Source organism: Podarcis vaucheri (assembly GCF_965113315.1).
Source record: "Podarcis vaucheri genome assembly, chromosome: 5".
Lineage (NCBI taxonomy): Eukaryota > Metazoa > Chordata > Lepidosauria > Squamata > Lacertidae > Podarcis > Podarcis vaucheri.
In genome coordinates this window covers 91,124,245-91,150,997 of record NC_138763.1, presented here as the reverse complement: position 1 = coordinate 91,150,997, position 26,753 = coordinate 91,124,245, and the positions used below count along the sequence as shown (strand labels likewise).

The 26,753-nt window shown below is 44.7% G+C and overlaps 1 protein-coding gene across 1 annotated transcript; it reads left to right on the top strand.

Moving 5' to 3' along the window:
* On the top strand, nucleotides 1–26,282 carry SCD (stearoyl-CoA desaturase). The gene is made up of 6 exons (XM_082223643.1): nucleotides 1–371; nucleotides 6,992–7,268; nucleotides 14,378–14,508; nucleotides 15,580–15,785; nucleotides 17,055–17,287; nucleotides 20,537–26,282. Exons 1-6 carry the CDS (start codon nucleotides 345–347, stop codon nucleotides 20,734–20,736), a joined length of 1,074 nt encoding a protein of 357 aa, XP_082079769.1. The 5' UTR covers nucleotides 1–344; the 3' UTR covers nucleotides 20,737–26,282.
* The last annotated feature ends 471 nt before the right edge of the window (nucleotides 26,283–26,753 follow it).

Genomic DNA, 26,753 nt, shown 5'->3' with positions numbered 1-26,753 from the left:
CGCCTCTGCGCCCAGCTGAGCTCCACTTAAGCAGCGCCACCGGACCGTCAAGGCATCCTTTTCGGCGGAGTTGCGCAGAGTGGACGGACCCTGATCGCCCCGTGGTGCGCCGCTGGACATCGTCGCCGTGCAAACAAAGGGCCAGAGAGAGAGAGAGAGACCGGGCACCTCCTGGGGGGTTACTCGCGTTCAGAGCTCGGGCAACTTAAATAGCTGCGCACCAGCGCGCACAGCAGCCAAAGGAGCGTGGGGACTTGGAGGCAGCTGCGCACCAGCGGAGCCGGGAAAGAGCATCGCCGAGAGAGCATCGCGCCGGAGGAAGAGCAGCACAAAGCCCTCTTCCGATGCCTGCCCAACTAGCCCACGGGGAGGTAAGGCGCCGCTTCCTCCTCCTTAATAATTTTTATTTTATTTTTTAAAATGGTGAGTCGCTTTCTCTTGCCCAAGGCAACCCAGAGCGGCTGACGACTCATCCGTCCCCCTTGGTAGGTCGTTGCTGCCTGTCCCGCGGGATGGGGGTGCGTGGAGAGCTCCTTCTCCATCCGACCCCATGGCTTGGGAAGCCGGGTCCGCATCCTTTCCTGGGCAACAGCCGGGGATCAGCATCCTTCCTTCCCGCCTGCCTGCCTGCCTGCTTCTCCCTTCGCCTCCAGCATCCCAGAGCAGCATCCCTTTCCTTTAGTGTTATTATCCTTCTTTGACGGCCGCGTCGAAAGGCCCTGCAAAAACATCCATTAAAAAAAACCCCAAACGCATTCCGGTCTTTCCCCTGCGCGCATCTCCTTAAACCAGAGGGTGTGAATAATGCAAGCCCCGCGCCGAGGTCTTGCCCCGCATCCAGGCCTTCCACAGCCCGACCTGGTTTTTGCAACGGCTTCTGTGCGCAAGGGGGCGGAGGCGCTGCGCAATCGCTGGCGATGCGCGCCGCGGAGCGAGGCAGGGGGGCGTCACTAGCCGGGCCATTGGCAGCGGCTTTGTGATGGAGACACAGTGGGGAAAGCTGCCGGCTGCCGGCTTCTTTGCCTTTTCCCGGGAGCAAACCCTGTTAAAGGCAGTGGGGTTTGCATGGGAGTAAACACGTATGCGCTGCGTTAGAGGGAGAGAACCCAGTCTCTCCAAGCCACGACTGCGCCACTGGTTGGATCTACTTTTTCACCCGATGCCTCACTGCGGTCCTGGCAGCCCAGCTGCAGCTCTGAGTATGACAGGCTGCAGTCTCGATTTGCATTTACTTGCGAGCAAGCTCTCCTTTGGACTCCTTTGCAACGCGCCCCCGGATTGAAACCTGCACGTTAGTTTCTCTTTGGCAGAAGAGCTTTCGGCGAAAGCTTGCCAGGGCTTTTAGCAAGATTATAGAATGAGCAGGTTACTCCCGGGAGGCCACCTGGCCTTTAGGAATGCGGTTTCTGCTGCCAAGTTGCCTTTAGCATGCTTGAGAGAGCATCCAGGTCATTCTCCAAAGCCTCTTCCGCTGACAATACCTGTCCAGTCAAAAACGGCAGGCAGCCTTTGGCGGATGGGGGGGGGGACTGCATAGGTGCCACAGATCTACACAAGCTAAGCATCTGTGTTGTCTCAAGGCCAGGAAAAGAAAGCGATAATATACTAGCGTGTTCTTGCAGGAGTGGCCAATCTTTTATGTTACTCATAACTTGCTACAGTGCACATCTGGTTCCCTGGCTTTCAGATATGCTGGAGCCAAACCTCCTTAGGTGGTGGTCTCACATGCCCTCAGGCAATATTGTTAATAAATGTTGCTGCTAATAGAAATACATTTGACCAAAAGTTCTATGAAACACAAAAAGCTGCTTATTTTTAAAATTTTCCTCCATGCAAACTGGTTTGTTAAAAGGCAACGTGTCACTCGTTCTGTATTCTCCAGGACCATCGTAAAAAAGAACTCTCGACTCCAGTGTTCATTTCATATTCAATGCAGTAATGCTCCTTATTCATTTCTCTTGCTAGAAGTAGCCCATCGTGTCCCAGAGGCTCAAAGCTGTTTCCAAAACGCTGGTTGCCTCAATCCCAACAAATTAGACTGCAATCTCACACCCCCTAAAGCAATTACAGTACAGTACAGTATGGTACTGACTTCTCTGTAGACGTAGTTAGCACTGCAGGCCTAGTTACCATCTCAGTGACTCTCTGTATCAAACAATGTTGATTCACATTGTTCAGTGGGGTTTCCTTCCTTCCTTCCGTGTGTGCATCACACGGGATTGCAGCCTAGATCTTTTTAAATTCTCCATTAGAATGAATGGGACTTAAGAAGTGTTTGACTTGGGCTATAAATTGTGTCCCTTGCAACTGACCATCACATTGATACTATAGCAATGTGAATTGGTTTGTAGAAAAAGGTGGAAGCCTTTGGACTCTCAGACGGAATCGAAGGGTAGATCTTCCCCAATGAGCTTTCTTTGGCATTCCTGTTTGACATTTATTATGTTTTTATATGTGTTGGAAGCTGTCCAGAGTGGCTGGGGAAACCCAGCCAGATGGGCAGTGTATAAATATCATCACCATATCATCATCATCATCATCATCATCATCATCATCATTCCCCTTATGTGGTTACCATTGCACAAGGAGGGGGGGCACACTACCCCATCCATCACATTTCTGTCACTCCTTGTTGCATCACCTCCCCCTTTGTTACATCATCCCTGCTTCTCCTGCATCACTCTTAAGGCGTGACAGGGAAGCCTGGATACTTGGGCAAGCTTGAGCCCTGATTTTTTGAAGGCTCCAAATTGCAGGAGCCACCCACACAAAGCAAGGAGGCTGCAACTGAAGCAATCATTCAGTTAGTGAAACGAGAACAGATAAAACAATAATAGCCGCTGTGAAAGACAGAGCGTCTAATTTGCTAACTGTTGCGCTGCAGAGTGAACAGCTTGTGGTGAATAGCCTGGCAGAATAGCCACATCTTAAACTGATGCTGTAACTGAGCTAAAGTGAGTGCCAAACATAACTCAGATTAGAGGGTATTCCACATTTGGGGTGCCACCACAGGGAAGGCCTTCTCCTGCGTCACCGAATGGTTTCCAAAGTCACGATGATAAAAAGAGCCCATCTCAAAGATCTTAATGCTGCGTCAGATTTCTATGTCCCAAGCCTTTCATGGATCACACCAGAATTCTGTGATTCTGTGACACCAGAATTTCTGGATTCTGACCAGAAACATATTACAGTGGTACCTCAGGCTATGCACTTAATTCGTTCTGGAGGTCTGTACTTAACCCGAAACTGTTCTTAACCTGAGGCATGCTTTCACTAACTGGGCCTTGCACCACAATTTCCGTTCTCATCCTGGGGCAAAGTTCTTAACCCGAGGTACTACTTCCGGGTTAGCGGAGTTTGTAACCCAAAGTGTTTTTAACCCGAGGTGTTTGTAACCTGAGGTACCACTGTATTTATTTTATGTCATTCATTTCACAAAATTTGCACGCCGCTTAATTGTAAAAAGAAAAAAACACCATATTAGGTTAAGGTCTGATTAACTACAATAATAATTTTCTCCCCTTTTTTGCAATGTACACAATATATTTTTGTTGTTGTTGTCCTGTTTCGTTTTCCACATGGATACTATTTCTTGTTTCTCCCGTGCACTTGCAATTTTGTCCTTTTTGTTTTTCAATAAGGAATGCATACCTATTTATATAATCGTGCATATATTCCAATCCTCTGGATATATTTAGAAAAAAAGAAAAGGGAAATCCCTCAAAGCAGCTTACAGCCCTGCCTTAGCAGGGTTGCTTCCAGGCTGTGTAAGGGCGCCAAACCCACACCTCTCTTCTCAGAAGTAAGCTTAGTGGTTTCAGTGGGGCTTGCTCCCAGGGAAGTGGGTGTCAGGATTACAGCGTTCCTCACCCTGCAGCTTCACTGAAATGGATGAGCCGAACCGTGCCTAACTTTGGGATTAAAGCATGACGACAGGACCAGTCCTGATGCTATCACTCTCACCAGGCCAGGTTTAGAAGCCAGAAGCCGTGGGGTGACTCCTCCCAGCACCCATATAGGTTTTTGCAACCCTCTGCAAAATGGTTCCCTCAGTCTCTATCCCTAGCAAGAAAACCTGGTTGCTAGAGGCAAGCAGTTTGCTTACCTGCCACTGCAATTAACTGCAGGCGTATTAATTTTTTTGGAACCAGGGACTGAGGAGGAGCACGAGGAGCCAACCTCCCTGGGTCCTCCTCGTGTGTAATTTTGGTACAGTCTGTGTAACCTGCTTTGATTGGCGGAGGTGGCTGTGGGGTGAGGGTGAGGAGAGCACATTAGTCATTGTGGTTCTGGGCTGAGGTGATGAGGTGGAGAGATTTTATGGGGGGGAAGGGGCCCTCCTGCCAGTCCCAGCCCCTTTGATGCCTTCATTGTTCTGTCTCTCCCTACCGGTCAGAGGCAATAGACATAATTACAGCCAGCTCAAAAGACTATACAGGAACCTCTGTAGAGCTGCTCTGGAGTAGTCTAAAGAAAGCCAGGCTGATTTATTTCCATTTACGAATCGCTTCCTGTCTCGAAGCTGTTAGCAATAAAAACCTCAGACAGAAGACATTCTCTTAAATTATTTGCACGACATAATTATCTTTACAATTTTATTTCAGCTCCTTATTTATCTTTTCCTTGGGCTCTCTCTATGTGTGTGTGGCCTTGCTTCTTTTAAATTTTGTTTTTATTTTACCTTTTTATGCATGTTGCATTTCGCCTCACCTTTCAAATGCCAGCTGAAAACTTTTTCTTTTCTATCATACTAATGCAGGCAATTAAGAATACATTTTCCCACAACTTTCTTGGTGTGGCCTTTATTGTACGGCTTCATATATTAATGCTGCAAAGTGTTCTGATTTTCCCTCCAGTGAATGATTTATAAAGCAAACAAACAGATCATTTCATTTCCCCATTGATGAATGTTATTTACTTCTGTGCCGAAGATTTCAATATACTGTATAGACAAACAAACAATAATTTAATATACAAAAACAATTAAAATCTAATGCAGATGCTGACTGGGCTAATTTAACATGCCCATTTTCTTTCTACCGTACAGTGACTTCCAGCTAAAGTCATCATAAGGGGGCACGATATGTTTTTGAACTACAGCTCCCATCATCCACTGCTGGGGCTGACGGGATTTGGAGTTCAAAACATGCAGAAGGCACCACATTGACCATCCCTTCTCTGGTTGCTGTGAAGGCTTTAGAAGAGGAACAAACATGGTTAGGAAAAGGAGGGGAAATCAAGAGGGGAAATCTGGTACAGAGTTTCTTTGAATATGACCTATCAGGAAACTCAAGACATCCCAGGAATGAAAATCATTTATTTATTTTTTGAATTTGCATTTTATTTATGCAACGGTAAACGTTGTCATATTACATTACAGGACTTACTATAGTATAATTTCCAACATGTATACAAAAATTATATACAAATTTTATATACCGGTACCTAGAAAGAAAATGAAACAACAACAAAAAGAAAGAACAAAGAGAAAAAACAAAAACACCCCCCCAAATCATATACATACCAGCACACAAGACTTCCTGTCTATCCTGTTGTATATTCATTTTTTACAAATGAATGCACTCTTATTATTGTATATTTCTTTACATTTTATCTGATACATTCCTATATCAATATGATTGATATCAATCAATATCAAATAAGTTTTATTCTCACTCCAACGTCAATCAAATGCTAGCGTAGATAGCGAACCTTTACTGTACAGGAATGAAAATCAAGATGAGAAAATGTTACTGTCCTCACCCTTTGTTATATACGGGGCTTTTTTTCCCCAACCAGAGCTCACCGGAACTCAGCTCTGGCACCTCTCTGGTGGGCACCGTTGCCATCCTAAGAGAATAAGGGGGAAATTCGTGGTAAGCTCTGGCACCTCTGGGGATAGGGCAAATGCTTCATGCCACTGCTCCTGGTCGGGTACCCATTGCTGTGAGAAGAGGCTTAATGCCGTATTTTTTGCTCTATAAGGCTCACCTTTTCCCTTCTAAAAAGTAAGGGGAAATGTGTGTGCGTCTTATGGAGCGAATGCAGGCTGCGCAGCTATCCCAGAAGCCAGAACAGCAAGAGGGATTGCTGCTTTCACTGCGCAGTGATCCCTCTTGCTGTTCTGGCTTCTGAGATTCAGAATATTTTTTTTCTTGTTTTCCTCCTCCAAAAACTAGGTGCGTCTTGTGGTCTGGTGCATCTTATAGAGCGAAAACTGCGGTATATGGCAGGTCTCAAGAGTAGCTTTTTGCACCATGTTAGTGCCTGCTCCCGCTTGCATTGTGATTTTCTCATGTGGGCGGGATCTCAGTGCTATTTGCCAGTCCGGAGGAGGAGGCAGCTTTGGAGAATGACTTCCCTGCTGCCAGCTGCGCCCGGCTGGAGCCTGTCTCCTGATCTCCTCTGTTCTCCACCGAGCCTCTCATCAGGTCATGTCGCCTTTCTTGAAACCTTCTGATGCTGTGACAGTGCGAGTCACTTATGAAGTAATCTATGTGGTGTCCTTTCGATTGAAGTGCCAGCAATTAGGAAGAATTAAGATCTGGAATTTAGATAAATGCTTTGCGTTGTTTATGAGAAGGAGGGTTATATCATTGATCACCTGATGCTTTATTGGGACAGTTGCATAAGGTCAAAATGGGTTGATTGGGAATAGCTACCGCCGGCCTGTTTCCTTGTATGATGGCCGTCACTAGCCTGAAAGAACTGCCGCACTAAATGAAGGTTGCCATCTTGCTTATGTGTAGAAAAGAAGTGGCCGTGTTCCACGATACCTTGGTTTCTAGCCAGCTTGTTTAAATGATGATAATTACAAGCAACCACAATTAACAATGGCTTCCCAACATGGCCCGTCTCTGCCTGAACGTGCCTCAGGGCCCAGGAGCCATTTAGCCGCCTGTGGATTTGCCTAACATAACAAGAGCTTTGATTCCAATTTTTCTCTTTGTGACTTTGGTTTTTGTTTCCCTTTCTCTGCCTCTCATGCCAGCTCCCCTCAGATTTCTCCACCACCACTGCCTTCGCTCGCGTGGCCCAGAATGGGGCAGCTAGCATGGAGAAGGTCCACTCCGCCCAGGATGACATCGGACCTCACAGAGAGATGACGGATGACGTTTTCGACGAGACCTATCGTGAGAAAGAAGGCCCCAAGCCGCAGAAGAGATACGTCTGGAGGAACATAATTCTCATGTCTCTCCTCCATTTAAGTGCACTGTACACAGCTATCTGGCTCACCCCTACAGCGAAGTTTGCCACCTTGGTGTGGGGTAAGCAAAGAACGTGTTGATTTCCCTCCGAAGGAATTGCCTGCTTGTTTTGCTCTGTTTTCTGACCTCCTGCGCAATGGGATCTGCCTCTCATCATTGCTGTGTTCAGCCTTGCTCTCAGAGGGCCTCGGGGAGAATTAATTACCACCTGTGAACACAGGAACAGGCTCCATCGGGAAGCATTGTGGTTGCTGTTTTTTAATTAGTTCAAAAGCATATTGTAGCACACACTTAAGTTCCCTCCTCAAGGCAGGCCCATCTGGATTGCCAATACCCTCATAGCCATTAAGATGCACATCCTTTCCTTCTAAAAAAAATATTTAGTAAGCTGATTTTTGTGCGCAAAGGCTTTTTTTTTTTTAAAGTCCCTATACACCTGGGCCAGTTAACCCTCTTGGGGGCAGCTCACCAGAGTTACTATGTTAGGGTCATGGCAGATGAGGTCAGCGCGGTGCAAACAGACCAACAGAGCCAATCTGGTGCTGCCGCTGAACTCTAAGCTGGCCTAATTTGTTAAGTTTACTTATTGCATTTATATGTCTGCCAAGACACCCAAGGCAGCTTGCAATTTTAAAGTATTAAGACGTCACATGCAAAAGTTAATCTTGTTGACGAGTGACTTCTGAGGATGACTTAGTTGAATACAACGCACAGCATGAAAGCAAGCCTGTTATCAATCTTTCAGGAAGCTATTCCTTCTCAGTAGAATTGCAAGCAGTTTTGTTTTTGATTCCATCCCTCCGCTGAACATGTGCACAGCTAAACTGTCCTAAGAGACCATGTGCAATGCATATGTTCCTAATTAAATGGACAAATAGTGGACTGAAGATATAAACAAAAACCAATACAGTGGTACCTCTGGTTATGAACTTAATTTGTTCCAGAGGTCCGTTCTTAACCTGAAACCGTTCTTAACCTGAGTTACCACTTTAGCTAATGGGGCCTCCTGCTGCCGCCATGCCTCTGTGGCACGATTTCTGTTCTCATCCTGAGGTAAAGTTCTTAACCCGAGGTACTACTTCTGGGTTAACAGAATCTGTAACCTGAAGTGTTTGTAACCTGAAGTGTTTGTAACCCGAGGTACCACTGTACTCAAATCCTGACATCCATGCCATTCCCCTTAAAAAGAAACGTGAAATACTCTTTTTTTAATAAGATATTTATTAAAGTTTCACAAATTATATAGACAAACACAATAATACAAACAAACACAAACAAAAGAAAAACAAGTATAATTTCAAACCCTTACTTTCATATAGCTTACTTCTCCAACCTCCTCGTACCTCCCCTTTCTGCATTCCAATTTCAAATTTTAATTCAGCAAATCCTCACCCTTAATTTTCTCTAATTTTTAACCTTCCTTTTCTTTTAATCCTTACAGCTGTAATCAACTTAATTTCTAAAGCCACATCATTCTAACATTCATTAATTTTACAATGTTTCTTAAGATAATTCTTAAATTTCTTCCAATCTTCTTCCGCCGTCTCTTTTCCCTGGTTTCGGATTCTGCCAGTCATTTCTGCCAGAAACGTGAAATACTCTTCGACATCCTATTTTCCACTAGAAAAACAAATGTTTCACCATGCTTGTCGAAAGCAATGGGGCAAACAAGGACTTTTTGAGTGGTTTGCCTCCATAAACTCGCACCAAATAGTAAATTGCTACCACTTGAGGGCATTAGACCACCCACTACACCTGATTCAGGCCATAGAAGGCTCTCTCTCTCCCTCTCCCCATAGCTGTCAACAATTCCCCTTTTTTAAGGGAAATTCCCTTATTCCGAATAGGATTCCTTGCAAGAAAAGGGAAAAGTTGACAGCTATGATACACACACACACACACACACACACACACACACACACACGTCTAAAATGGCCACTTCTTGGGTGACTTGCGAATAAACAGCATAGGAAGCAAAATAAATACTCTCCTCCCTACAATGTGAACATTGGGGTTTATTCTTTTTATCCCTTTTGAAACTCTGCTCTTTAGAAAGCTTTAGCAGAGAGGCTGCTTTGTTTAGACTTCATAGGGATACATAGCCAATTCCAGCCAAGGGTGCATCTCCACCTCAGAGTGGATGCTGTTGCATGCTTTCAAAGGGCAGTTTCAGAGAAACTAATATTTATGGGGTGTGTCTCTTAACATTCCTTCTGGGAAACGTCCATGCTCTCAATTTGAGAACGCTGCTATTTTCAACGTTCTCTCCTTCTGAAATATGTGCTCCTTGTAGGAATGTGACATACAGAAATTCCCAAGATCAATGCCTGGCATCTTGAATTAGGATTGGGGGAAGAGAACCCTGTTTATGACCCTGAAGGTCTTCTCAATGATGAGTGAGAATGACCACTGGTCTGCTTCCTATCTTAGATGGAAAAGATGGGAAATGTATTCTGGGTGAGATGGAGTTGCAGATTGGGTGGATGAAAACCCTGTCTTTCACCTTGAGCCCTTTGAAGAAAGGTGGAGTCTAAATGCAGTACATAAACAAACAAATAACAATGGAGAAACTCCAGGAATTCCATCCCTTTAATGCAGGAGGAGGACAATCTATTTCAGCCACTTACCCAGCCGATGTTTTAAATTCAAATAAATTTCAGCTCAGTAGTTTGAACCTATGGCAGCTATAAAATCCCATTGATAGCCACAATGACAAAGCCTTTGGGGGGGGAGGGGGGAGGAAACACATTTGACATCAGGTGACATTCTGAAACTGGCAAGATAGCCTCTTCCAGGCCTCAGCCTTTTTGCCCTCGTCCCAATATCCGCCTTGCTGCATCACTGCAAAGAACAGCTGATGAACCACAAAATGCCCCCCACTTTGAATTGCCTGAGTTCTGAAAGATATGAATGTCTGATTTGTGGTAACCGGAGGAACTTCATCCCATTTACTCTCAGAACCTCACTGTTCACATACTGCAGAATGGACTGGCTCCAAGGCATTAATTAGTACATATAATAACCAGTACATAATAACCGGTCCCTGCTTATTACTGTATCTTCTCTTTTTTATTGTAGTACATGTAGATCTTTATAGACAAAGCTATGGAGATATTTTTTTATACTGTCATGTTTAAAATGTGATTTGACGCCGCCAGCAGCAATGATGATAACAGATGACAAGAGCTGAGTGTACCCACAGTTGATATGCAAACTGCTCTATATAGAGACATCAACCAGGGTGTTTGGAATTGGGCTGTAATGGGGCAATTTGCACTTTCTAATCAGGTGAACCTGTGGGGCTGTCCTCTTTAAAAAGAGGGAGGCAACCCCAAGTTACATATTTAGAACTTAAAGCGGCCCAAAATGAAAGGCCTGGAAACAAGGAACAAGGGATAAATGTTCTGTTTTTGTTTCTTGTTGTTTATTTTGGTCCAGCTGACTCAGATTTTTCACAATAGAAGCCGAAATATTCGGCATCAGCTGAGTCCCCACAAAGGCCCTTTGTTCTGAACAAGGAGCCCAATTTTAAAGACAATGTTTTGGTCATTTCCCCTGAGAAGCCATTGTGCTTCGAGAACAGCACTGCCTTCTGGGTTTCAGATGTGCTAGTTATACGGTCTGTCCTCACAATTGATCCCTCTAGGTTGACTGTGTTAACAATCCTTCAGCATTATTTCAAGGCCATCGTTTAAAGCAGCCAATTTAGGAGACTAGCAGCGATATCATTGCTACAAACAGTGGGAGGTGACTTTCCCTCTCACATACCCGCCAACATTTCTCTGATGAAAATAGGGACATCCTATTCCATAGGATAATATAATAAGGGATGCAGGTGGCGGTGTGGTCTAAACCACTGAGCCTCTTGGGCTTGCCAATTGGAAGGTTGGCGGTTAGTTGGTCACTTAGTGAGTTCCCGTTGCTCAGTTCCTGCTCCTGCCAACCTAGCAGTGCGAAAACACACCAGTGCAAGTAGATAAATAGGTACCGCTCCGGCGGGAAGGTAAATGGCATTTCCGTGCACTGCTCTGGTTTGCCAGAAGTGGCTTAGTCATGCTGGCCACATGACCTGGAAGCTGTCTGCGGACAAACGCCAGCTCCCTCGCAACCCCAGCGTCGTCCATGACCGGACTTAACGGTCAGGGGTCCCTTTACCTTTGCCTTTACTAATCCATAATACTACTAATTTTATTATTTATACCACGCCCATGTGACTGGGTTGTCCCATTCATTCTGGGCACCTTCCAACGCATATAAAAACATAATAAAACATTGAACATTGAAAAACTTCCCTATGCAGGGCTGCCTTCAGACGTCTTCTAAAGGTTGTATAGTTACTTATCTCCTTGGCTCGGGGATCACATAACTCCGTACCCTCCAACATTTCTCCAGTGAAAATAGGGAGATCGTACCATACCCTCCCAACAATTCTCCAATGAAAATAGGGGTGTCCTAAGGAAAAGCAGGACATTACGAGATCAAGTCAGGGACAGGGACGGCTTCTGAAAATCCGGGACTGTCCCTGGAGAATAGGGACACTTGGAGGGTCTGTAATTAGTGATTTGATTCAGAGCAGGGTTAACACCTGGGGTTCTAGGAAGCAGGGGAATTTTCAGCACTCGATGCAGTAAGGCTGTTTCTGCCCAAAGTGACTTGAGCAGAATAATCCCTTGGACAGCTATGCACGCTGTCTACTCCTATGCGCAGCAGAGGATCAGGTTTTGCAAGCAGAGAGATCAGGTTTCTGAGCATTCTCTGCTTACAGAAGCTAAACTGCAGTCTTGTATTGATTCCCATATCAGGATTGGCACTGCCAGACAAATTATGGTTTCTCTCCCCACCCCAACCACTAGTTGCCAGCTTTTAAGGAAGCATCAAAAACTGTATTATTTCAGCAGGTGTTTAAAAAGGTCGTTTTTCTCAGTTTGGCTTTTTGCTCTTCTGTTTCTGCCTTTTCTGATTTTTTGGATCTCCCTTTCCATTTCCCATTTATGTTGTTTTAAGAAGTTGTTCAGTTTAAAGATGTCCAGTGTGTGTTTTTCCTAGAAAGGTGGGCTATACATTTTAATTTACATTTTAAAAAAAGTAATTTTGTTTTCCGCGTGAGCAGCTAAAGAAGCAGGAGAGCTGATCTAGTAACAGAGAAACTATTCGTTGGCTCAGCAGAGCTTACAATCTGTTGTTCTTGACTTATCTATGTGTAGTGCACTGGCTTTTTGGTTAATCTGTGGCTTGGTTGCTCCTTCCACAAGACCTGCCCATAAACATTTAATGATTCTCCTTATCTTTTTAGAACTTCTGCTATTGCCTCCTTTTAATAAACTCTGCACTTGCGATGCATGCAAGAGTTGTGCAATTAACCCACCGGGATATTACAAGTATTGTTGAGGATGGGTCCATGACTCACACGCCAAATGAAAAGCCTTGCTAGCTGGGAAATGATTGCATTCGCCCTATCAATAAGATATAATTTAGTTCTGGAAATATGCGACGTCTCCGGCCCAAAGCTGCCTGGATCTCATGCAACAAATACAGCATGCCAAAAAATAATAACAATTAAGAAATCAGACGTTTGTGAAGTGGATCTCTTGATATGCCCTAAAAGATCAGACACAGATTTGCAGTGTTGGGTGAAACCTGTCTGAATGGCAATTCTTTGCCTTCTGTTTCTCTAACAAATTGAACTCCAGGTTCTTCCTTCAAATGAGTAGTATTATTGTTGTTGTTTTTTAAAAATATTTTTTTTATTAGATTTTCCACAGTGATAACACAAACCACAAAGCAAAATGATACGCAAAAACAGAAAAAGAAAAAAGAAGAAAGAGAAAAAAAAAGGGGGGAACAATAAACAGATAAACAATAACAACAAACTTAATTCTTCACAAATCCAACCTTTTAAACATCTTGGTTGACTTCCTCAAATCCCTTCCATCTGAGTTTCCTTGTAATTAAAAGTAACAGCTTTCCAATATCATTATTAAACTAAAACAATTTCCAATTATAGTCCATCTTATTCACTTTTATTAACATTCTAAATCCCATTTATTTAATTATAACTTAATTTAATCCTACGCCTATTTGTTTCTTTCAAGTCATTTCTAATTTTTTTTTATTACAATATTTATTCAAATAGTCCTTGAATTTCCTCCAGTCCTTATTACTGGTTTGTTTGTTTTTAGCAATACTTACGTTTGTGAGTTGCAGTGGGATAACGCTGAAGTAGGCTTCTTCCAATTCACTCTCTCAAGTCAAATCAAGTAACCTTTATTGGCACCACATAAGAAAATTCAGAATACATTCAGAATAGATAGGCCAGTGCGATCTCGTCGCCACCCCAGCGGCGCAGTCACCCACCAAGGGGCAGAAGAGGCGAGTGATCCGCCTCATCTCTGTGGGTTTCCAGCAAGGGCAGGATCCCGTAGCATAAGGTAAAGGGACCCCTGACCATTAGGTCCAGTCGTGGCCGACTCTGGAGTTGCGGCGCTCATATCACTTTACTGGCCAAGGGAGCCGGTGTACAGCTTCCGGGTCATGTGGCCAGCATGACTAAGCCGCTTCTGGTGAACCAGAGCAGTGCACGGAAACGCTGTTTACCTTCCCGCTGGAGTGGTACCTATTTATCTACTTGCACTTTGACGTGTTTTCGAACTGCTAAGTTGGCAGGAGCAGGGACCAAGCAACGGGAGCTCACCCGTTGCGGGGATTCAAACCACCGACCTTCTGATCAGCAAGTCCTAGGCTCTGTGGTTTAGCCCACAGCGCCACCCCGTCACTCTAGCATACGTCAGTGACAAAAAATCAAATAGAGGAACTTAGCTACTGTCTTGGTGAGCTTCTGGCCTCTCCCCTGTAAGCGCATAACCTCCGTCTCTGGTTTCCATGTTGGAATACATAGATGGTCTAGAAATTGTTGGCGGAGATTGTCATACATTTACGGGCCGTGTGAGCTAGAGTTTCCACCAGGTGGGCATCGCATGGGCAGATCCTATCTCCTTCTGCCAAACCCGCAAACCTACCCCAAAGGAGGTTAGAAGGATTAGAATTGAACCTAGCCAACAAAAAGGCCCTTCTTTCTTGCAGATTAAACAAAAATTGTAAGCAATTAGGATTAAATTCCTGCGCCCAAGAGACTCAAAATTCACTCTCTCCCTCGCTTTTCTTGTTCGCAGTATTTGTTCTCTTCGTCTTTAGTGGGCTGGGAATCACAGCCGGAGCACATCGCCTTTGGAGCCACCGTTCCTACAAAGCCAGTCTGCCTCTCCGAATATTCTTGGCGATCATCAACTCCATGGCTTTCCAGGTAAGAATTATGAGATGATTAACATGGCCAGATTCCAGAGTCATGGATACATGGGGAGAGGGCAGACAAGGCTACATGCCTCCTGCAGTTTGGCTAACTTGGAGTTCTGTACAAAAAAAATGGTATCTCACCCCCCTCTCTTTCCCCCCAGTAACTTCTATTTCCATTTTTCTGTACCTTGGTTCTCAAACTTAATCTGTTTTGGAAGTCCGTTCCAAAACCAAAGTGTTCTAAAACCAAGGCGCGCTTTCCCATAGAAAGTAATGCAAAATGGATTAATCCGTTCCAGACTTTTAAAAACAACCCCTAAAACAGCAATTTAACATGAATTTTACTATCTAACGAGACCACTGACCCATAAAATGAAAGCAATAATCAATGTACTGTACTGCAAAATGAATAAGACAGTATTGTAGAGGATAAAAATTAGAAGTATTTTTTTTCTTACCTGCACTGATGATGGTCATTGTTTGGATGGGGGGCTTTTATCCATTTCCGCAATCACACAATCAATCAATCAATCAGTAGCTGAACTGGCTTCCACACAGTCACAAAAAAAAATTAACCGAAAAAGCCTCAAAAAGAGAAATGCAAAATAAAGAGCAAAAACAAAAGCGCCAAACTTAATCTGTTTTGGAAGTCCATTTGACTTCCGAAATGTTCGAAAACCAAGGTGCAGCTTCTGATTGGTGCAGGCACCAATAGCCGACAGCCGCATCAGTTTGGCTTCCGAAAAATGTTCCAAAACATTCTCCTTTCCCTTCCTCCCCCACAACAAACACTCTGTGAGGTGAGTGGGGCTGGGAGACTTCAGAGAAGTGTGACTAGCCCAAGGTCACCCAGCAGCTGCATGTGGAGGAGCGGGGAAGCGAACCCGGTTCCCCAGATTACGAGTCTATCACTCTTAACCACTACACCACACTGGCTTCTTAGAGCATTGCGTTCAGGGTGAATGAGTTAAGGAAGTAGTTTTTTTTATCTTCCATGTTCCTTAAAGTATTGCTGTGGAAGCGGAGGACTGTTGTCCAGCTCGAACCACGACTAATGTGTTTGCCTTTGTGTTTCATCCAGAACGACATTTATGAGTGGGCCAGAGATCACCGCGTCCACCACAAATACTCTGAAACAGATGCTGATCCCCACAATGCAAAGCGAGGCTTTTTCTTTTCTCATATCGGCTGGCTGCTGGTACGCAAGCACCCTGATGTCAAAGAGAAGGGAAAGAAGCTCGATCTCTCCGACCTGAAGGCTGACAAAGTTGTGATGTTCCAAAGGAGGTGAGCAAAGGGCTCCCGTTGATGTTGCTTTCTTTTTCCAGAAGATAGGGAATGGATTTGTTTGTTTGTTTGTTTACATAAACTGAAAATCAGATAAAATAAAAAAATTCCTTCCAGTAGCACCTTAAAGACCAACTAAGTTAGTTCTTGGTATGAGCTTTCGTGTGCATGCACACTTCTTCAGATACACTGAAACAGAAGTTGCCAGATCCTTCTATATAGTGAGAAGGTGGGGAGGGGTATTACTCAGAAGGGTGGTGGGAATGGGAGATTGGCAGATAGCTGAGATGAGCCTGTTGACGACTCTTAACGACTGTAATAGGTCTTACAGGAAAAGGCAAGGGGTGAGAAGGTGAGAAATGGCTTAGTCATGTATCATGGGATAAGAATCCATGGCAGACCAACATGGCTACCTATCTGTAACTGAAAATCAGATAAGCATTCATAGTGGAAGAACTGTAGATTCCAAATTTCCGACCTTTACAGTACAGTGATACCTTGGCACTCAAATGGCTTGGCTCCCGAAAAATCGGCTCCTGAATGCCGCAAACCCAGAAGTGAGTGGTTTGCGAACGTTTTTCAGAAGCCGAATGTCTGACGCGGCTTATGATTGAGTGCAGCCCATCGGAAGCCGCGCCTTGGTTTTTGAACCGTTTCGCATGTCGAATGGACTCCCGGAACGGATTACGTTTGAGAACCAAAGTACCACTGTAGTTTGAACCATTGACACCTTGGGGGTTCGAGCTAAAAATCTGATCGTGAACTGGAAATATTTAGTGCAGAGTGAAATCTTGCAGGAAAATGCAAGGGCCTACTTGAAATGGGACGTGGATGGCATTGTGGGTTAAGCCACAGAGCCTAGGACTTGCCGATCGGCGGTTCGAATCCCCACAACGGGGTGAGCTCCCGTTGCTCGGTCCCTGCTCCTGCCAACCTAGCAGTTCGAAAGCACATCAAAGTGCAAGTAGATAAATAGGGACCGCTCCGGCGGGAAGGTAAACAGCATTTCCGTGCGCTGCTCTGGTTCGCCAGCAGCGGCTTAGTCATGCTGGCTACATGACCCGGAAGCTGTATGCCGGCTCCCTTGGCCAATAAAGCGAGATGAGCGCCGCAACCCCAGAGTCGGCCACAACTGGACCTAATGATCAGGGGTCCCTTTACCTTTACCTTTACTCGAAATGGAGCTTTTTCAAACGTTGGCATTCTAATGTGATCCCCTACAAAGAGCTCAAAATATGTTGACTTCAATGCATGTATCTTTCTTCCCAGGCATTATAAAACCTCTGTGGTCATCATGTGCTTCATTTTCCCTACTGTTGTGCCTTGGTACTTCTGGGGGGAGACGTTTCACACCAGCTTCTACATGTCTGCCATCCTCCGCTATGCCTTAATCCTCAACGCCACCTGGCTGGTGAACAGTGCGGCACACATGTATGGCAACCGGCCGTATGATAAGAACATCAACCCCAGAGAGAACCACTTTGTCGTACTTGGAGCCCTAGGTATGTAAAGGGGAAGATGTTGGGGTTTGGGGGAGGGGAGGGTCTGTTGTCATCTTGCTCCCACCACAGTTGGTGTGTATTTTGGTTAGCAAGCACCTTTTGCCTTCTTTTTGACCCATGTTCGGATCTGCAGGAAGTTCTGCCTGCTTTTCATCCCTGGTTTTCCAGCTGTGCCCACATCCTGTTTCACTTTCCTCGTTCATGAGAAGTCATCCTGTTGCCATTGACTTTCACACAGGTAGCCATAGCTTCTGGGGAGAGCATCCAGACTTCTCTAACATCTTTTCAAAGAGGCCATCTCTAGATAGGTTCTCACGGGGAAATTATATTTCTCAAGGGCTGCATAAGACCTTCATTCCAGCATGCTACCAGGATATCAAACAATGGAGAGGGGAGGGAGGAAAATATCTCCCTCCATGCATTTGCCAGTGGATGGACTGGAGCACTGCTTCTAACTTCAGAAAGTTGATGGTGAAATGAAGTCTGGCAGGCTTGAAAAGAAGCAGAGTTATTTGCTGTGTGTGTGCACATTTAATTTTCTGAGCCCAGGAGAAGCTGTCCAACTTCAGCCATCTTCTAAGATTTTTTGCTGAATGTATATGCCCATATCACAAATACCGACTCCTTGCCCATTTGTCGGTTTCAATCTAGGAGAGAGTTTTTTCTCTCCCCACTCCACTGTCCTGGGTGTCCTTGTTGCAGCAATCTCCTCCCCTGAACATCCTTCTCCCCTTTATCTGAACACCTTAGTTATCCTGACAGTGGTGAGAAGGCATGTTGGAAGTCAGGCACAGAAGCAAAGAATTCTTCCTGGCTCAGATTTTAATCCCAAAACGGAGAAGAATTTCAGCGCCTCTAAAACTCACTTCTCCTTTGAGATGGGATTCTGTGAACCTCAGTTTAATTTCTGATCCCAGCCTCTCCTCTCCTCTACCTTTTAACAGAGGCGAGACCTGTTTCACATTGACTTTGAAGCCTAAGTGAAAAGCAGTGCACAGTCATCCAGATTCAGCTTTTGTTACAGACCATAATAGATACTATTATTAGTATTTAAGTATGGCAGAACACCATTTTAATAATACAGTGCCAACAGGAACTTTATAGAGGTAGGCTAGAGGAAAACGTTCTCCTACTCTGTGTAGCTGGCATACACACACACACACACACAAATCCAAATTGTGAACAGGGGAAAAAATGTATATAAAATTGTACTGACCATTTTTATCTGCCACAAAAAATGTTTGTTTGTCATCCTGTTTTGCATGCTGCTTTATTTAGCTGGGAGGCATTGTTCTGAAAGCAAATATTGCAGTTTTGGGTAAGTGTTGTGGAGAAAGGGTAACGGTTCTTGAGGCCACAGAGTTGGAATGTATTTCTGCTCCTGCACACTGGATTATTTCGTTAGTACAGGAGCAGAAAAGCGATTTTAGGAATCTGAAACGTGGATCAGACAGTAGATCCACAGTAGATTTCTGTGGATTTAGACATCATGAACAGGAATTCTGCCTTATGCCAGAATTTGATCTGAACATCCAATTCTTGCAAGTTTAGAAGGCCCCTGAAATAAATTGATATTGCTTCCAGCAAGTTCCTAGACTTGGAATGGCATTATTCCTATCTGGTGTGAGGGTCACGAAAAGGGTTTGAATTAATGCTCCAGTCTTATGCACTGATCCAATATTTTGTGCTTCAGAAGTTTCGTAGGAGGTGCTAATCGCTGAACATTCAGGAGCAAAATGGTCAATTGTTCCCAGTGGTACAATATACTGTAGGTAGATCACCCTATATGTATCTGCTTGTTCACTCCTTGGAAATAGCCTTAACGCATTGCCACAGTGAGATGGGCCAAACAACCTGTCATTTCTCCGCCTTACGTTTCTAAGGAAGGAAACTACAGAACACTTTGCTGCAGTTCGGTGGGTTGATTTGGGGCCATTGCATACCCTCCAACATTTCTCTGGTGAAAATAGAGATGCCCTAAGGAAAAGCGGGACATTCCGGGATCAAACCAGAAACCAGGACGGCTCCGGTAAATCTGGGACTGTCCCTGGAAAAGAGGGACACTTGGAGGGTCTGCCATTGGTGTGGTACACTGGGGACCAGTTACTCTGAAGAGGACATTCTCCTTCATTCAGTCTCCATCAGCATCTATAGAGAGTTTTTTCGTTGCCATTTCCCACTTGACATAGTTTGGTCTCTCTGAAGATGTCTGTGGTAATTATCTCCTTGCCACATACGAATTGTTCCTTTGCACGTTCGATGGGAGCTTATTATTGCAGTTCCAGTGATTATGCAACAAGCCCCACAGATTATTATCCTTAATCCCTGTGCCTCCCCTGTGTTGATTTTAAGTTGCAATTATTCTCAGGCCACCTAACCTATCTTTGTCTTTTGCTGTTCCACGTACACTGATGACATTCCCCTCCCACTGGTTTCTCCCTTCTTGTGTGCGGCGGCTGTCCCATGATTCCTCAGAAGGGTGACGTGACCCAACCTTTCCTTCTGATTCTTTGGGTGCCAGAGAGCAGAAGTTACTTCATTAATTGCTTATAATGGGGGCCTCTGGGGATTTTTTCCCGCTAGAACTTTCCGGAACTCTCAGGTGGGCGCCATTGTCCATTATAAAAGAACAAGGGAGCTCTGGCACCTCTTTTTTTTCTAGAAAAAATTGCATGGGGTGCCTCCAATTCTGGATCCTTTCCATTCACCAAGAAGCTAATCTAGGCTTAATATCAAAATACTATTATGGACAAAACAATGTGGCAGTGGAAATGGTAGTTCAAATGGTAGCTCCAGCAGTAAGTTAGCAGTTAAAGGCTTCTGCAGCAAACATTTATTGAATACAGTGGTACCTTGGGTTACATACGCTTCAGGTTACATACACCTCAGGTTACACACTCCGCTAACCCAGAAATAGTGCTTCAGGTTAAGAACTTTGCTTCAGGGTGAGAACAGAAATCGGGCTCCGGCGGCACGGCAGCAGCGGGAGGCCCCATTAGCTAAAGTGGTGCTTCAGGTTAAGAACGGTTTCAGGTTAAGTACAGACCTCCAGAACGAATTAAGTACTTAACCCGAGGTACCACTGTACATACTCACACTCGGTCATAAAGGACGTTGTTTTTACTCATCAAGCAAACTAAAGAAACTTAAAATTTACTCACTAGAGTCGACTGCTTTCCAGAATCTAGTTCCCAAATAAATACACTACTTGGGCGCTTATGATTTTTCCTCCTTTCTCTCTCTCCCCAGGCGAAGGTTTCCACAACTACCACCATACTTTCCCCTATGATTACTCAACCAGTGAATTTGGAATGAACTGGAACATCACAACAGCTTTCATTGATCTTATGTGCTACCTGGGCTTGGCCACGGACTGCAAGCGAGTGTCAAAGGAGACCATCATGGCCCGGAAAATTCGGACTGGTGATGGTAGCCACAAGACTGGCTGAAGCTCTGCTCTTCTCCGTCTCCTTTCCTCCCTTCCTTCTCTTTCAAATAACCTGGGCATATGTTTAATGTTCTGCTTACTAATTACAAAGCAATGCTTTCAGGATTCTCAAGGTGATGACTCTAACCCATTCCAGTACTATGTTTTGAAATGATGTATTCAAGACCTGTAACTTTTACAAGGGACACCTCTCTCTCTCTCTCTCTCTCTCTTCTCTCTCTCTCTCTCTCTCCTTTTGTTTCTCCTGTGTTCTCTCGCTTGCTTTCATTAGAAGCTGGTAGAACACCCAACAAACTTCCCTGCAACTGATTGGAGGGACTGAGCCAACGGAGTTTCACCAATGTAGGGACTCCGTTTGCAATTATGCTTGTTTGGGTCATCTCTTCCTGGTTCTTGAGGCTGGTTCTTTGATGAGTGGAGGGAGATTTGTCCTATCTCTTGTTGTTGTAGAGAAACTTGAGTCTAACCCCTTGGGCCAGGGGTTCTGAAATCTGGAGAAAGTAGAAAGAGTGGGTTTGCTATTGCAGAGGTTAGAGGGCAGGGATGGAAAGGGAAAGGGGAATGCGTTTTGTAAGGGTTGCAAAGAAGCCTGCTGGTTAGTCCCAGAATTAGGGGTTGGTTTTCTTAACTGGAGCTGAGTGATTCTTCTACCTCTGCCCATGTTCTAGTGTCATGAAACTGCTCTTTTCCTGCACCTGGGCGCTAGTTTAGAAACCAAGCGGCCTGTGCAGGATTATGAGATGCTTATGTAGGAAAGCTACACAAAGGAGCTGGTTGCTGGATGGCTCTGGAACAGATTTGGCTGTGAACGGCTTCCGAGTGGGGAAATGGGCATGTTTTGAGGGTGGAAACGAGTGCACCAAAGCAACACTTCCCGACAGGAAAGAGGAAATTGGAGGTACTGGAGGGGTTTGAACCAAAGGTGTGTCACAGACCCAAGTTGGGTTTTTTGTGTGTGTGTGTGCTGGAAGAGTATATTTCAATTTGGACGCAGGACAGTGTGTTTGTTGGTGTAGGTAAAAACAGATCGTTTTCATTCTGCAAAATACGGCAGCTGATATCCACACACTGATCCCTGGAATGATCAACTAAGGGCTGAAATCAAACGGCCTAGAAAGAAGTATATTCCCTGTTCAGGGAGCTTTATACTGTTCTTGAAGCACCAGGGCAGCAGTAGGTGTCAAAATTTTGCACACCCTAACAGTTTTGCAACCGCCCCGTGGCCCACCCACCCCTGCTATGCCACTGCTTTCTACACAGGTTCTTTGCAGGAGAGCTTGTGAAAGGAGAGAGAGAGAGAGAGAGAGGCCACTTTTGCAATCCATAGGAAAGCTGCTTTCAAACGAGGGAGGTGTTTGCACATCCATTATACACAGATTTCTAACAGGGTGACAAAGACTACAGCATTCACACACTTGATTTGATTATCTGCTACCGGTGAGAGGAGGGGACATTTGCAGTGATGAGTGTCACATGGCCAAGAAGAGCACATCTTCTGTAACCATTCTGCACTAAGGAGAGGATATTTTGGCAGATGCTGTTGGTTAAATTTTTGAATTTATGTAGGGTTGGCATATGTCTGGAATTCCAAGGACAGAATTAGTGTTTGGGGGGAATTTTGTGAGAATGACAAAATGTCCAGGTTTTGAAAACTTGCCCCCCAGCAGCTCAACAACTTTCCCCAAAAAACAAACCTTATTTATGTATTGCATTAGTTTCCCTCTTTAGTGCCCCTCTTTCTGCCATGCCAAGAAGTTTCACTGCAGTGAAATTTCCCTTCCTATCATCTAGCCACCTTAATGGGGATGTATTGTGTTTCAAGTAACGTGAAACGTTAGATCAGATGCAACCTATTGATAATTCATATAAAATATCAGCAGAAAGGGTAAGAGAGAGGCTGATTCTGACTCCACGCAGAGTTGTAGTGCAAGTTGTTTCCAATTCTCCTCTCCAGGAAGGGAACAACGACCCACTGCCTAGCTAGCTAGCTCTGCTTACTCAGATTGGATGTGTATAGGATCTTGACTAATCCCCTGCCATGCCAGAGTTTGCAGCAGCTGTCCTCTGAATTGTTCTGCACTGCCCAGCTGTCAGCTGATTTACATTTGAATTACTCATCAGTTAGCACTGAGGCTCAGCAAAAAGATAAATCCAGCTCAACAGAAAAGCACATTGCAAACAGTACATCTAAAGCAGACCCTGATCTAGGGAGAGGACGTTCTTTTCTCTGCTGTATTGCAAAATCTGGTTCCTGAGATTAAAGGCTGCAATCGTACACCTGCTGACTTGGGCGTAAGCGTGGCTGAACTCTGTGGGACTTGCTTAGAATCATAGCATCCGACTGCCTGCAATGCAGAATTCTCAGCTAAAGCATCCCTGTTCCAGTTAGGATTTCACAGTGAGGGCCCCAAAACCAACCCCTTTCTGTTCCTCCGTAGCACCAGGGCACATGCCTGTCTCCTTCCCCATGACCCAAATGTTCAAACTCCCATCAATATGACAGCTTCTTGGCCACCCTGCTCCTTGTCGTTCACCAGGAAATGCTTCCAGTTTCTGAGCTTCCCAGGAACATCTGGCTGACCTCTGTTGTCTGTCTGAGTCATCAGTCCTCTTCTTACGAATAACCTTTTATTAGGAAGTGGCAATTCCTGCCAAAGCAGCTTGACACCAGGGGTGATTTCTTATTTTTATATATTTTTGGCCTCAAGAGAAATTATGAGCGTAGCAACCCATAGTTATCTAAAGACCAGTTTTGCCACCTGAGGCACTTCATCATTTTTAAAGAGAGCAATACAAGGAAGTGTTGAAAAGCCCTTGTGGACTTTTTCTGCCTTCGCTTCACCAGTTTGGTATGTGGAGAGGCTATGACTTCAAGCAGGTTTTACTTCAATTTCCCCTCTGCCTCCCTTGGCTTAAAGAGTGTCTTTGGGGAAGTCACGTGAGATGCAAAGGGAGCGGAGGGAAACAGAGTTTTGTAGAGGACCGCCTAGGGTCTATCTCTTCACACGTGGAATTTTGGGTGTATTCCTGACATTAAGTCCACACCAGTCCACACATTTTGCACCTGACTATCGACCACTTGAGACCAAGCGAAGATGCCTGGGTGTCAAGATGGTGCCTGACATCTCCACCATCTGGAGGTGTGTGCCTGAGGATCACTGGAGCTAGACCAGTGGCTCTCACCTGTGGGTCCCCAGATATTGTTGGACTACAACTCCCATCATCCCTGAGCTCTGGCCTTGTTAGCTAGGGGTGATGGGAATTGTAGTTCAATGACATCTGGGGACCCACAGGTTGAGAAAGGCTGATCTAGACTGTTTTCACACACTAACACCCCACCCTGTAGAATTCTGCCACTTACATTTTACTGGCACAATTGGAACTAATTTCAGGAACCAAAATGCTTTCTCTGTGTGGCCTGAGCAGGAGCCGTGAACAATGTTCTAGTTAATTGTTGTCGCTTGTCTTCCCACTGCCCTGCTCAAAAGTTGTGAAGAATATTCTTACGTTATGAATGGTCCATGTCACCATTGAGAAAGAGAGGTAGGAACAGGCCGATAGATTTGTAGAACATCCCTGGCTCAAGCGACTTTTGTTCCTTAAGTTCTCAAAGTTCTTAACCTGGCTCGAGGTCGTCATCTAAACTAGCCAGATGTTTAACTGAGAATCAATCACAGTCCATCATTTTAAAAATAAGACTTTAGAGCAGTCTTGCCTCCAAATGGCAACTAGACATTCTGCTTTGGCAACTGTAACCTTGGTTTAAGGGGAGCCATTTGGCCCTAGCTTATATATCTGAGTTTCTAATGCTGGTAGACACCTAAAACTGCAGAACCAGATTCTTTGTACAGGTACACTTGCCAGGTGACCAGCAATACACTTAGTGGCAACTTGAGGTTCCTGTTGAGTGCTGGGCTAAGCAGCCATCACTCTCATGAGAATAGTTCAGGAGAAGTTCACAGACTGGGGTTTCCCCTTCCATCGCCACTAATTTTCACTGAATCTGACATAGGATGTTTGGAATATAGCAGTATTGGTTCGGACGCCGTTTCACATTCCTGAATGCATTTGTTCGGCCATCTCAACGAGCTTGGCTATGACCAACAGCAGCCATCCCAAGTCGTTGGGTGGCCTCAGTCATAGTGCTAGGTGAGTGCGATTTCTGAAGGCTTATCCTTGCTCCAACTTGTACCTGGAAGACACTGGGGCCAGTAATAAATAAAGAACTAAATTATCCTCCTAGCAGGGTCACCTGCACGGCACAGCCTCCCTAAGTGATGCTCCCCTTGTGGCCATCAGAACTGTGCGCTCTCTCACAAAAGGAAACAAGCGCTATCGACTCAGGTGTTGAGATTGCAAACTTGATACGGGCCTAGCGAATCCAAAACGTTGGGATGTGGGATGGAAACGTAAGCAACCAAACAGTTCCCAATTGGGTCCAGACACTTTGCGGGGGGGGGGGGTAAACGGACAAGTGTTTTGATGTGCCTTAAGCTTTTCTTGAACATACATAGGAAGTATCAAGAGCTCTTCGCAGTATTTTATTTTCACCTGTGCTAAATTATTTTTATGTTAATTATTCATCTGCGTTGAATTGTGGGCACAGATGCATTTTTGTTTTAATGTACTTGGTTAATCTTCTGTTAAGTTAAGGAATAGTTAGATCACTTAAAAATAAAGCCTTTTTTTGCTTCTCCTTTTTTTGTGTGGTGCACATTTTATCTAGGATGCATTCTCTAGAAGGTGACCTCTTTGGTTAGCTTCTCCCTCTCCCTCTCCCTCTCCCTCTCTCTCTCTCTCTTTCTCTCTCTCTTCCCTTTGTGATATGGGCTGGAATTATGTGGGTGTTGATTGGAGTACGCAATCTAGCAGTCAGAGCAGCAGCCTAGTCATTGGGAAACCTGGGCTGTCTTCTTAACTGCAACTTAATCTACAATCCTATACTTAGGACCTTGGAGGCGGCTCTATTGAATTCAGTGGGGCTTTTTCCCCCCCGAGCGGCGGATTTTGTATAGGATTGTACTGTTAGATTCTTTGTGAGTGCAATGGGCAAGTTTTTCTTCTCTTCAGCCTGCATTTGCTGGTGTGCAAAAGGGCAAAAGCCCCCGTTTTAAAAGGGGAGTACTAATGTGGTTTAACTCGATGTTCTGAGGTATAAGTCACTCTTGACTATTTGGGACTAAACTGGCTTTCATCTCAGTGCTTCAGCTTAACTGGCTCGAGGTCAAACGGACCTCAATATCCAAGGAGCAGTTACACAAGCAAACCATCGGATTGCAGCGAGCGAAAGAGTTTGAAACTGGAAAACCAAATGCCGGAACAGTGGAGACTGTGAAGGTCAATGTGAATTGTCGACGCTCCTATGCTCCTGATATGTGTATATGCATAGGACCTTTGTTGCTTTTCCATTTAATATTTCCATATTTTATGTACTGAGAAATAATAATAATTTTCTTCTAATATGAAATTGAATGTCTGATTTATGCTGATCTGAAGGTGTGTTTTTGTTTGTTTGTTTATAATAAAATGGTTGGTTTTTGAATTTGACTTTCTGTTGCAATCTCTTGGTGACATTGCGAGACATTCAGAATTACAGGGCCCTGAGCTGTCCTTAACATGCGTCCAGACAGAGGAAGCAATGAATTTCCATCTTGCTGGTGTGGCTTCCTCTTTCAAACTTCATGGCACCATTTCCTTTGAAAGAGAGAGCCCTGGAGTGTTACAGGGTCTTTGTTCTTGAGATGCTTCCTCCCTTTATTCCTTTTAATATAGTTGAAGGCTGCGAAGGGCTGCGAAAGCATTGCTGGGCAGTCAAATCCCATACGCTCAGATCTCCCAGGTTCATAGCTGTCAAGTTACAGATTTGAAAATAAGGGACCAGCATGCAAAATAAGGGATTTTAGTCAGCCAGCTAAAATACGAAGTAAAAAGGGACCAGATAATTTGGGAGAACAGCGCCGGTTTTTAGCCCTTCGTTTCCAGAGGTTGCTGCTCAAGACACCAGCTGATGAAACACTG